General features: G+C 39.8%; 1 protein-coding gene and 1 pseudogene across 3 annotated transcripts in view; one reads left to right on the top strand and one right to left on the bottom strand.

Moving 5' to 3' along the window:
- CNOT6L (CCR4-NOT transcription complex subunit 6 like) overlaps positions 1-13,351 on the bottom strand; it is a 111,051-nt gene that overhangs the window by 63,288 nt on the left and 34,412 nt on the right. For 2 of the 3 annotated variants that reach the window (XM_056111132.1, XM_056111130.1), the window contains exons 2-4: positions 11,763-11,884; positions 8,681-8,867; positions 8,083-8,168 (exon numbers count right to left, since the gene is read on the bottom strand). In XM_056111132.1, the coding sequence (XP_055967107.1) occupies positions 8,083-8,168; positions 8,681-8,867; positions 11,763-11,874 (385 nt within the window). In that variant the 5' untranslated portion in view covers positions 11,875-11,884. Of the gene's footprint in view, positions 1-8,082; positions 8,169-8,680; positions 8,868-11,762; positions 11,885-13,351 lie in introns of those variants that run through there. The other variant, XM_056111131.1, reaches the window with a different exon arrangement.
- LOC130020535 (40S ribosomal protein S12-like) lies at positions 3,245-3,723 on the top strand (annotated as a pseudogene).

Below are 13,351 nucleotides of genomic sequence, written 5' to 3'. Positions count from 1 at the left end.
GAAATTTGGCAAAAAGTAGGAGACACTTGAACAAAAATAAAACATTTGAAAAATCATGGTATGATTATCAAGGAAATGACCACTAAAACCCACAGTCTATTTGAACAGCAAAAACTAAAATACTGATACCAAATGTTGACAAGAATCTGTAACAACTAAAATCCTCTCACATTTTTGGTGGGAATGTCAAATAACAGCCGTTATTTAAAATGACTTCATTTTAAATAGGGGTCATGGGGCGGAAGAGATCTAAGGTGGCTTTTTCAAATAGGGGACATGGAGCGGAAGAGATCTAGGGTGGGCTAGGGTGCTCGACTTGCATGCAGTTATCCCATATTTGATCCCAAGTATCTTAGATGGTCCCCTATGCCCCACCAGGAGGAAGCCCTGAGCACAGAGTCAGAAGGAAGCCCTGAGGTGTGACCCAATAAAAAATAAAAACGAAATTAAATAAGGGCCATATGGCACTGCTGGGAACAGGAGGCATTCCATAAAGTCCCAGTGCCAGGGTTCTGACAGACATGTGTTCAACCACTTATCTTCTCGGTCCCAGTTCTTATGAAGTTTAACATATACCTACCAAACAACTTGCCAATCCCACCCCACTCCTAAAGTATTTACCCAGTGAATATAAAACATTTCAAAAAGAAGTCACATGTAGGAAGCAGAGCGACAATAGAGTAGGGTACTTGCTCCAGGGTTTTTTTTTGGGGGGGGGGGGGGGGCGCTTTTAATATTTTTTTTTCTTTATTAGTGAAACACCATGAGGTACAGTTATAGGCTTACAAATTTTGTGCTTGGGTTTCAGTTATACAATGATCAAGTGCCCATCCCTCTACCAGTGCCCGTCATCCATCACCACGGGTCCCAGCATCCCCCCCACCCCCATTCCCCCCCCCCCCCCCGTCCCATCCTGCCTCTGTGGCAGGGTATTCCCCCTTGTTCTCTCTCTCTTCTTTTGGGTACTGTGTTTTGCAAGAGAGGCTTTGAGTGGCAATCATGTTTGGTCTATCGACTACTTTTAGCATGCACCAGGGTTTAATCCCCAGGATCCCATATGGAAACCCCCACCCCACCCCAGCACTGCCAGGGATAATTTTTGAACTCTGAGTCAGGAGTAACCCCTGGGCATCACTGAGTATGGCCCAAAAACCAAAAAAATAAAATTTTTTAAAAGTCACATTCAAATGTTTAATATGATTTAGTCTTAATCACCATCACTGAAGGCTACACAAACTGTCAACTTGTCAAGATGAAATAACATGGTACATCCACACAATGGAATACAGTTTTGCAATACAAACGTATCTTGTGTCTTTTATTTATATCATCTGAAAAATGTTCACTAAGCAAATCACACTGTTAGGTGATTTCATCATTTGGCAAATGTTACAGAATGTACAATGACTACAAAGGCTAAACATTACTAAGAAATTTAGAACTCTGGGACCACAATCATAAACGTAGATAAATTCTGTGGTACACCCACACAATGCAATACTACCTCACAATAAATACAGCATGTGTTTTTTTTTTTAATAGCAAGGACATCTGAAAAGCATGGCCCAACAAAACTGATTCATAAATAACTGGCTATCTCAAGAGCTCTTGTAATTACAAATATACTTAAGTGTAGTAAATGGAATTCCACAAAGGAAACACCAGGCAATGATAATTTGACAGAATTATTCTACCAAAATTTCAAGGAACTGATGAATTCCATCTAAAATTCTTTAACAGAACTGAACAGCAATAGAAAATGAAGGTTTATCTTATTCAAGAACATACACGAAAAACATTCTGCAGGGATAGAGCGATGGGTCAGAAAGATGAAGCACTGGCTTTGCCTGCTTTGCACAAAGGAGCCCTTGGGCTTAACCCAGCAATACAAGAAATGTTCGTATTCATCTTACTCTCCAGAACATTCCCAGGTGTGCTGCTCCTGGGCACTGCCAAGTGCAGCACATAAAACAAAATGAAATTTGATAGTGGCTTTGGTTGTATTTTGGTGGCAGAACCCAAGCCTCACATGTGAACCTGGGTTCGATCCCCAGCACTGGTCAAGAAAGAGAAGAGGAAAAAAAAATGCTAGAAAATCAAGTCCACAAAGGGATTCTGTGCTTCCCTATTCACTTGGTACATGTGATTAATTTCAAGGCTTAGCTGCCTACTGAATAGCTCTATAGTTAGCTATGCAGGCAACTAACATGTCAAGGAAACTTCCATTATAATATTACATGAAATTCTTTGCACCCACCCCACCCCTCTAGGGGAAGGATTAGCTTTTCACAACTGACCAAAGTATTTTCTGCTTGCTTATAAAGTACTGCATCCTTACACCAAGATCACCCCAATTACAATACACACATCTGGGTCCATTTGTTGTTTCAGGGACAATATTCACTGTCTCTAACCTAAAATCGCATGTTTTCTGCCTTTATCTATGAAACAGAAATAGGCTACCTAGATTAATTTCAAGCAAGGTAAAATCTCAGAACTTCCAGGTCTTGGCTTATATTCTCAAAATAAATCCAGCAATATAAAAAAAATAAATAAGCACTATCTTTAGCACTGTCCTCCCGTTGCTCATCGATTTGCTCAAGAGGGCACCAGTAACATCTCACAACAAATTGTGAGACTTTTTGCTACTGTTTTTGGCATATCGAATACAGCACAGGTAGTTTGCCAGGCTTTGCCATGCGGGCGAGATACTCTCGGTAGCTTGCCGGGCTCTCCTAGAGGGGCGCTGTAATTGAACCTGGGTTGGCTGCGTGCAAGGCAAACCCCTACCCACTGTGCTATCGCTCCAGCCCACATTTAAAATAAATTAAATTTTAAAAAGAGTAAATAAAAAAATATTTTTAAATAAATAAATTTTAAATTTTTTAAAAGAATCCAGCAGTGCAAAAACGCACCATAATAAATTTCTCTTAAGAATTCAAGTGTGTGGGGCTGGAGAGATAGCACAGTGGGTAGGGCATTTGCCTTGCACTTGGCCGTCCTGGGTTCGATTCCCAGCATCCCATATGGTCCCCAGAGCACCGCAAGGAGTAACTCCTGAGTGCAGAGCCAGGAGTAACCCCTGTGCATCGCCAGGTGTGACCCAAAGAGCAAAAAATAAATAAAAATTAAAATTAAAAAATGCAAAAAAAAAAAAAAAAAAGAATTCAAGTGTGGTTTAAATGGACAAAAAGGGGCTCTTTCTCTTGTAAAAAGAAGAGAAATACATTGCAGAATACTTTGTATGGAGGCAAAGGCTTGGGTGTGTTCAAGATTTGGCCCCACCAGTAATCCACCAGCAAGGCCAAGCAAGGAAGGCATTGCTGCTGGAGGTGTAATTTATGGACACGAATGCTGCTTTACAAGAGGTTCTGAAGACCGCCCTCATTCACCGTGGCCTCGTATGTGGAATCTGCAAAGCTGCCAAAGCCTTAGACAAGCGCCAAACCCATCTTCTTGCGTTTGCGTCCAACTTTGATGAGCCTTTGATGGCAGAGGCACTTTTTACTGAACACCAGGTCAACCTAATCAAGGCTGATGACAACGGAAAACTAGGGAATAGGTCAGCCTATGTAAAACTGACAAGAAGAGAAACCCCTTAAAATGGTTAGCTGCAGTTGTGCTGTGGTTAAGGACTGTGGCAAAGAATCACAGGCCAAGGATGCCATCACAGAATGCTTCAAATACAAGGAAGAAATAAGAAATCTGGCTCTTCAGAAATAATAATAAATAAATTGAAAAAGCACGCACACCTGTAATTTACCACTTTATAAAATAAAACATATAAAATGAGGAATATAATCATTTCAGTAAATGAAAAGCTTTCATGAAAAACAGCAGTTGAGAAGAAAGAGAAGGAAATTTCTGGAAACAAAATGCATTTTTTACTAAAAACACAAGAATAGTAACATTCTTATATTTAAAATATATACAAAAGTATTTCCTTTAAAATTGGGAACAGATTCAAGCCAGGTACTGATATTTCTACCTAAAACTATTCTAGAAAAAGTCACTATTAGCAAAAGAAATTATTATCTTGATATAAAACCCAAAAGAACTTTCAGGCATATATTTAAAGAACGAGAATTTAGCCAAGTTGATAAATACAAAACTTTGGTATATGGCGTATTACAGGTGCTGATCAGTAATTGCTTAATTTTTAAAAAGTAAAGGAGTAACACAAAAATTCAGAATAATAAGCTCAGGTATAATGGATAAAGAAAAGAGAAGTAGAAAATTTAACAAATTTCAGTATTTGTCTGAGTATGGGGCTGGAGCGAAAGCACAGCGGGTAGGGCATTGCCCTGCATACAGATGACCCGGGTTCAATTCCTCCATCCCTCTCGGAGAGCCCGGCAAGCTACTGAGAGTATCCCGCCCACACAGCAGAGCCTGGCAAGTTCCGGTGGCATATTCATATGCCAAAAACAGTAACAAGTCTCACAATGGGGACATTACTGGTTCTCGAGCAAATCGGTGAACAACGGGATGACAGCTCTACAATGCTACAGTATGAGTATGACTTTCATGGCTCTCATCTCAAACTGGGATGAGATGAGAGGAGCACCCACTGCAGATTAATATATTTAGAATAATCACATTTATACGCTATAGACTGTTCTCATTGCCATAATATTTACTCCTCTTATAAAATCTGTGGGCTAGAGAGATAGCACAGCAGTAGGGCATTTGCCTTGCGCGCAGCCAGCCCGGCTGAGCCAGGTTTGATTCCTCTGCTCCTCTTGGAGAGCCCGGCAAGCTACTGAGAGTATCTCCCCCGCATAGCAAAGCCTGGCAAGCTCCCTGTGACGTATTTGATATGCCAAACACTGTAACAACAAGTCTCAAAATGGAGACGTTACTGGGCCCGCTCGAGCAAATCAATGAACAGGAGAGTGCTACAGTGCTACAGCATGAGTATGACTTTCATGGCTCTCATCTCAAACTGGGATGAGATGAGAGGAGCACCCACTGCAGATTAATATATTTAGAATAATCACATTTATACGCTATAGACTCTTCTTACTGCCATAATATTTACTCCTCATAAAATCTATGGGCTGGAGCGATAGCACAGCGGTAGGGCATTTGCCTTGCACGCAGCCAGCCCGCCCAAACCGGGTTTGATTCTTCCGCCCCTCTCGGAGAGCCCGGCAAGCTACTGAGAGTATCTCGCCCGCTCGGCAAAGCCTGGCAAGCTCCCCGTGACGTTATTTGATATGCCAAACACTGTAACAACAAGTCTCAAAATGGAGACGTTATTGGGCCCGCTCGAGTAAATTGATGAACAACAGGAGGACAGTGACAGTGACAGTTCAATGGTCATAAAATCTGTATTATACCACTTTGTTTACTCTATCAAAATCCAACATGGAACACAGTGGTTAAAATTAGAGTTTAATTATACGAGACTGTTACTCAAGGACAGTAGAAATGAGGCCCAGGAAAACTGGTCCATGGTTGGATGCCTGTCACAAGTTGGGGGAAGTGGGCAGTTAGGCTAGAGAAAAGACCACTGATCGTGCTGGACAAGAACTGAAATTAGGAAAAGGGATATACATGATAACCTTTCAGTACCTGTATTGCAAACCAGAATACCCAAAAAGAAAGGGGGGAAGGGAGAGAGAGAGAGAGAGAGAGAGAGAGAGAGAGAGAGAGAGGAAGAGGGAGGGAGGAGGGAGGGGAAGGCGGGAGGGAGGGGGATGGAGGGAGAGAGAAGTTCCTGCCATTAGAGGCAGATGGGAGATTGGGGGGTAGGAGGGCAACTGCGGAAATTGATGGGAAATGTACACTGGATGGGTGTTGGGACACTGTATGACTGAAACACAATTATGAATGAATTTGTAATTGTGCCTCTCCCAGTGATTCAATTAAAAGAACAATCATCACTATGGGGAAAAAATAAAATAGATAAAAAAGATTGAGTGTAGTCTGTTGAGTAATTCTACTAAAGGACAAAGAGGGGGAAATTACAATGTTAAAATATTTCTAAAAAGAAATATCACAATTCCTGAATCCATAAGGTACATAGAGGAAAATATAGGCAGAACTCTCCATGACACTGAAACTAAAGACACCTTCGAGGATCAAATGCGACCAAGAAAATGAAAGCAAAGATAAACAAATGAGACGACATTGAACTAAGAAGCTTCTTCACCTCAAAGCAAATAATGACCAGGAAACAAAGACCATCCGTGGAATGTAAAAAATTATTTGCACAACACTCATCTGATGTTAATATTCAAGATGTATAAGACACAGTCAAACTTTACAAAAAAAATAGATAAATAAACTCCATCAAAAAATGGAGGGATGAACAGAAACTTCCTCAAAGAAGAAATAGGAATGGCCAAAACAAAGATGAGAAAGAGCTCAACATCATGAATCAGGGAGATGCAAAGCAAAACAACAATGAGATAGCATCATTGAGATAGATGGTCACAGAGACCAGCACACATCAAAACAACCAGCCAGTGATGGTGCAGAGAGAAAGAGATTCTCATTCACTGCTGGTGGGACAGCTTTTCTGGGAAATAATTGGACATTCCTCAAAAAGCTAGAAATTGAGCTTCCATCCGACCCAGCAATAACACTTCTGGAAAAATACCCTAGGGGCCCAAAAACAATGCAGAAAACTCATCTGCAATCCTATTTTCATTGCAGCACTATTCACAATAGTCAGAATCTGGAAATAACCAGAGTGCCAAGAACAGACGACTGGATAAACAAACTATGGTACAATTATACAATGGATTACTACCCAGCTGTTAGGAAAAATGAAATCATGAAATTTGCTTATATACGGATGGGTATGGAGAGTATCAATCACGCTGAGTGAAATGAGTCAGAGAGAGAGGGACAGACATAAAATGATCACAGTCATATGTGGGATATAAAAAACAAAACACAGTATGAGAATAATACCCAAAGACAGTGAAAATAAGGGTCAGGAGGACTGATCCATGCGGGAGGCTTACCACAAAAGAGGAGTGGGAGGACAGTTGGACAGAAAAAGAGAATGGTAGTTCAAACGATCACTCTGGACAAGAACTGAGTTCTGAATGGAGGTGAAGTGATATGCATGATATCCTTTCAGTAACAGTACTGCAAGCCATAGTGCCACAAAGGGGGAAAAAAAAGAGGGAGACAGAAAAGAAAAGTGTCTCCCGGGGCTGGAGTGATAGCACAGCAGGTAGGGCATTTGCCTCGCAATTGGCCCGAGCTGGGTTCGATTCTCAGCATCCCATATGGTCCCCCGAGCACAGCCAGGAGTAATTCCCGAGTGCATGAACCAGAGTAACCCCTGTGCATCGCTGGGTGTGACCCCCAAAAAAAAGTGTCTCCTATGGAGGCAGGCTGCAGGGTGGGGGCTAGGGGAAAGGGGCCAGCAGGAGGGAAACGGGGGACATAGGTGGCGAGAAGCGTACACTGGAGAAGGGGTGGATGTTAGGACATTGCATAACTGAAACTCAATCATGAGCAACTCTGTAACTGTGTATCTCACAGTGATTCAATTAAAAAATAAAACTAAAAAAAAAAAAGAAATCACAGCTTAGAGAAAATTAACAGAAAATTTAAAACAAAGCAAAAATTTTTCACCAAATTATTTAAAATTATGGCAGCATGTTGAACTTCTGAAGCCCAATGATTCCAAAGAACCATTTTCCTTTCATATTCTCAAAATTATATTAAAACCTGACCATACTGTAACCAACTAGTTTTTTAAAAAAAAAAAAAAAAGCTCAGATCATCCCAATACTGAATAACAATATTATGCTATTACAGTTAAAAGCCTTAGGGCTAGGGAGATACTTCCAACGGCTGGGCCAGAGAGAGTCCGGTGGTTAAGGCACTTGCCTTACACACAGTTCACTTAGGCTCGATCCCGGGCATCACCTATAGTCCCTCAAGCCCACCAAGATTAACACCTGTGCATCACCTAACCCTTAGCCAAAGAAAAGGGGCTGGAACGCATGTTTTGCATTAAAAAGTCCTAGATTTGATGCCCAAGTGCTGCAGGAAGCTGCCCCCAAATACCACCAGAAGATGACGCAAAACCAAAACAAACAAAAAGTTACTCACCTTTCAAACCTAGAGTTTGTAGCTGGAAGAGCCGACCAAGTTCATAAGGCAAAACCCGTAACAGATTGTTATTTAAAAGCAATTCCCTGTTTAAAAAAAAAAAAAAAGTAGTTGTTTAGTATTTCCAACTTTATTAATCTCTACAACTGCTTTCCTAACTTTAATTCTAATATTCCATGAGTATATGTTTACGTTTAAGATACACTTCTATACAATCACCAAAAAGTAATGTTCAACATTAAAGTACTACAAAATGTATTAATGGTGACAATTGCTGAAAGTGTTTCTAAAATTTATCTTTCTCAGCTCGCCAGTTTTACTTATTAAGTAACTATTTTCTCAATCATTTTATTACTCTTATCAGAGCCGAAATGAAACATTTTAACCCAACATACCTAAAATCTGTCAAGAAAAATTGTTACACTAACAAAAGCTAAAAGAAAAGGAAGTTCAATTCCAGAACTGTGCTCTGACAGTATATCAGTTAATGTTCACATACAAATGGAAATCTTACTGTACAAAGGGTAACCATCTCAAGATTTTATTTGGTAAATTCAAGTGAAAAGTAAAGTGAATCATATCCCTCATGCTCCCTCACCTGAGAGACACCATGTTTCCTAGTTCTGCTGGTAAACTTCTGAGTTTATTGGATGACAGATCCAGGTAAACCAGATTATGAAGCTTGGCAATATCAGGTGGAATGCGACTAAGGTAATTGTCATTTAGGTGCAGTGCTGTCAAGTGTGTCAATGACCAAAGTGATGTACTTAGGCTCCGCACTCTACCTAAAAGGCAAAACATTAAAACATTAAACTCAAGAAGAAGACTAAACTACAAAGGTGAAAAAGTGGAAGATAGGGCCAGAGACATAAAACAGCTGGTAAGATGTTTGCCTTGCTTGCAGACAGCTGACTCAAGTTCAATTACCAACACCACAGGTGGTCCCAACGCTCCACAAGGAATCACTCCAAGCACAGAGCTTGGAGTAAGCCCTGAGCACTACTGACTGTGTGGCTCAATCCCTCCCCAACAAAAAAAAGTGGTAGAAAGTCTACAAATCGATACGGACATTTCTATACACATATCACTATCTTTGACACTTTAATTTTGTATTCAATTTCATTCCTTCCAAACATACCCGGACCTTCTTTAATTTCATGCCATTTTTGCCTGGCTACCATTCTTTCTCATCTCATAGACCTTTCAAGTAATAAATGAGATGTGGCATAATGAGATCCCTAGCACCAGGATGATGAGTCTCAAAGAGTAAGTATGCAACTGCACTAAACTTCTCAGGTAGCACAGTGCTGAAATATTTACGTTACAGCATTCCAAACCAAGCAATTTCTTACATTCTCCATGAACATTGGCAGTGTAAGGTATAATGAGGAACTTAAATAGTTCATAAGCTTTAAAAAGACTAAGGGGACATCTGATATTAAAATTGTAGATTAATAACTATGATTTATCACTAAATGAAAGACAGCCAAGGAAATAGTCACAAATTAAGTTGCATCAGTCATCCATGGAGAAACACGTACTAGAAAAAGTCAGAAACCTGATTTAGACTCTTAATTTTTAGTAAATTACCTAGTATAAACTGCTATAACGTGGGAAATTATCTTAATTTATATGAAGATATTTTATAAGCTTTACAACAGTAAAACTCTATTTTAACTATAAGGTACTTTCCAAAAAACAGATCTGATTCAAAGAGAAGTGAAAAGTAAAGAAGGCACAACATCTCAAAGGGGAAATGTTATCTTCCGTATGGCTATTAAGCAACAGACTCAAACTTGAATCTTTCATACAGGTTTCTTCCTATCACAAATTCTTTTATGTTTTCCACAACCAGGCTTAAAGTGTCATGATGATTCTGCCTTTTAACAGGGAGCAAATTTTTCAAATAAGAGTCCATCAAGAGTGACTTACTCTAATTTTTAACCAAGTGATTCTCATCAAGGACAATTTTGTTCCTCAAGGGACTTTGGCAATCAGGAGACATCAGGTTGTGAAAAACACAGGTGTCGGGCTGGAGCAACAGCACAGCAGGTAGGGCGTTTGCCTTGCACGTGGCCAACCCAGGTTCGATTCCCAGCATCCCATATGGTCCCCTGAGCACCACCAGGGGCAATTCCTGAGGGCAGAGCCAGGAGTAACCCCTGTGCATTGCCAGGTGTGACCCAAAAAGCAAAAAAAAAAAAAAAAAGAAAAAAGAAAAAAAAAACAGGTGTGCCACTAGCATCTACTTAACAGAAGTTAGGAATGCTGCTAAATATCCTCCAGGACTTACACAGTCCCAACCACACTGGCTGGATAGCCCAAATATCATAAGTGCAGAGTTGAACAAAAAAAAAAAAAAAAAAAAAAAAACAGGTTAACCTAAAAAGGTTTTACTCTTCTGATTAGCAACCATCTGTCCATCCAACTTACATTTACATTTACATTTTAGCAGAATGTCCAGGTAATTATTACTACTGATCCTAAAGGTTAACACTTATAAATGAAAACTTACTAGGGGGAAAAAAAATCGGGAAAAAACTAAAATTAATAATATATCAATTCACAAAAGAAAAACAATACTTCTATTCTATTGGGGGGAAGAGGTTAGCCACAACCAGCAGTGCTCAGGTATTACAAACGGTTCCATGCTCAAGGGTTGTCCCAGACAGTGCTCAGGGGACTGCACAGTGCTAGGGATCAAACTCAGTACTGCAGCAAGCAAAGCATACACACTAGGTCTCTGAGCTATCTCCCATATTCTGGCCCCTCGGTTTTCAATAAGCTTTTCACTTCGTGTTAAATGGGAAATCAACATTACTTTTTTATTTTACATCAATTTTAATTTTACCAGGTTTTGAGGGATGCTACATCCACCAGTGCTCAGGATTTGCTAATGTTTCCCACACAGGGATTACTCCTGAGAAGTACGTTCTTGAAGGACCAGAGGTGATGCCAGGGATCAAACCCGAGTGGGTACATGCAAGGCAAGCACCTTATCCTCTACACTATCTCTGCAGAACACATTTCAACAGTTTTTGTATCGTTTTGTTCTAAGATTCAAGATATTATTTCTCACTGAGTCATGTCTCCTCACTTTTCCTCTGGTCTCTGATAATTTCTCAGTCTTCCCTAGTTCCTTGCAACCCTGACAATTACAAGTTCTGGTTGGATGTTTTGCAAAACGTACTTCAACTTGAATTTGTCGTATCTTTTCCTCACTATTAGACTGGGACTATGAGTTTTTAGGAATCATATTCAATCTTAGCAAACCTTAAACATGTGAAATCACATAACAGTTACTGTTTGAGTAAACAGCTTCTAATTTTCCTACTCTGTCAACATTGAAATGATAAAATGGTTGGTTGCAAAGATTTACAAACATAATTACTCTGTAATATTCAAAATAAAACCTATCAAAAAAGCTGGTTTTACTTAGAATCTGAACTCCTGATGTGTCCAAGTTGAGATGCCAACTCGAAGTATTAATATCAGGAAAAAGAACTTTAAAAAAATACACTAGGCACAAATTTAAAAAAAAAGAATTAACACTAGAATTACAACACTATACTTTCTATTATCTCAGTTAAAAAATGTACAAGCATGAAGTACAACAACATTCAAGTATTATTTTCATTGCTAAAGTATATCCTGGATTAAATGCTTCAGATTCTACTCACCCGAGATTTCTAATTCTGCCCAGTGAGATTTTTTCCCATTGGCTACCTCCTCTGCTGACATGATGGTATAAATTCTGCGAGGATCTGGAGGATCATATTTTTCCTTTGGCATCCCTATTAGTCTATTAAAGAGAGAGAGAGAGAGGGAGAGATGATCAACAATTACAATGCCTAAAGAAAAAAAGAAAAATAGGATGAGTCTTTTTTTTTCCTCTTCCCTTGCCAGGTTTCTAAGTCACTTTAATACTATAAACTCCTAGCAGAAGGAAAACACATCAGCAGTTTGAGAGGCTCTTTCAAGAATTCATAACAGATGCCAAGGGAAAACACAAGCGAGCAACACTAAATTTCACTGTGAACACTGTGACTTCTTACCAAACACCCCCTTCCCTTCATTTAGCTTCCTTGCTTTCAAAAGTTAAACATAAGATTAACCATATAACTATTTCTTAAATGGGTTCTGACTAGTCTAAGAGAATCAAGGTAACCCTATCCTCCTTGATTCCCCATACTCAAGACAATCAGCACGTGACATCCCCCTTGTCACAGAGATTAGTTCAATAGTATCTAATAAGCTGGAAGCTTAAGGCTCATTCTGTTTTTAGGAGGTGAAGGCATCTCTCTCTCTCCCTCCGGTGATAATGCAGGATACATATCCCACAGAGATTTAGGCACACAACTAACAATTCAAAACAAGCCATCACAAACTTTAGAAATCAGTCTAGAAAAATAAGACAAATCAAATCAGACATGCAGCATTCCCAAACACTGGGTTTTCAGACAACCCCCCCACCACACACACACACACACACACACACATATATTTTTTACTTATTAAACTACTTTGTATTTTCTTTTACTTGAATAGAAAAAAAGCACCACAGTTGGTGAGAGAGTAAGCCCTTGCCTTACATCTAGTCAACTCCCATTCGATCCTTAGCACCACATATGGTGTCCCTCACCCCATCAGCACCAGGAGTGATCCCGGAACACAAAGTTAGGAGAAAACCGAGCAGAGTCAAGTGTGACCCCATGCCCCCTCCACCACCAAAAAATAAAGTGTCATGATTAGAAGATCATATATCTTGATTTGTATAGACCAGTCTTGGATTATCACTGTCACTGTCCTCCAACTCGGGCCGGCCTGGCCAGCTGCGTGCAAGGCAAACGCCCTACCACTGTGCTATCGTTCCAGCCCATCTTGGATTATATGTTATCATGTAAATTATTAGTATCACTCAATAGTCTGGTAAGTGTCCAATTTGAATGGGTTACATGCTATCCTAATTGCAACTAATCCTGGTTTCATCTAAACATAGGACAATCACTGAACAATCTTCAGCAATGACCAAGGAAGCATTAAACTCAAGTATGCAAATGAAGCTGATGACAGATGACCTTTAAAAAGTAACCCTTCAAGGACCAGAGAGAAAATATAGCAGGTAAGATAAAAACTCTCTCCCGACCACCACCCCCCTTCAAGGGTCAATACAAGATCTATTCCTTAATAAAATGCAGAAAATAAAATCCCTATCAGATCTAACAAAACCCGATGACAAACATAGCAAATGACAATCTTAGCCTAATTA

Source organism: Sorex fumeus, unplaced genomic scaffold (assembly GCF_029834395.1).
Source record: "Sorex fumeus unplaced genomic scaffold, SorFum_2.1 ptg000013l, whole genome shotgun sequence".
Classification (NCBI taxonomy): Eukaryota; Metazoa; Chordata; class Mammalia; order Eulipotyphla; family Soricidae; genus Sorex; species Sorex fumeus.
This window is presented reverse-complemented; position numbering and strand designations above follow the sequence as displayed.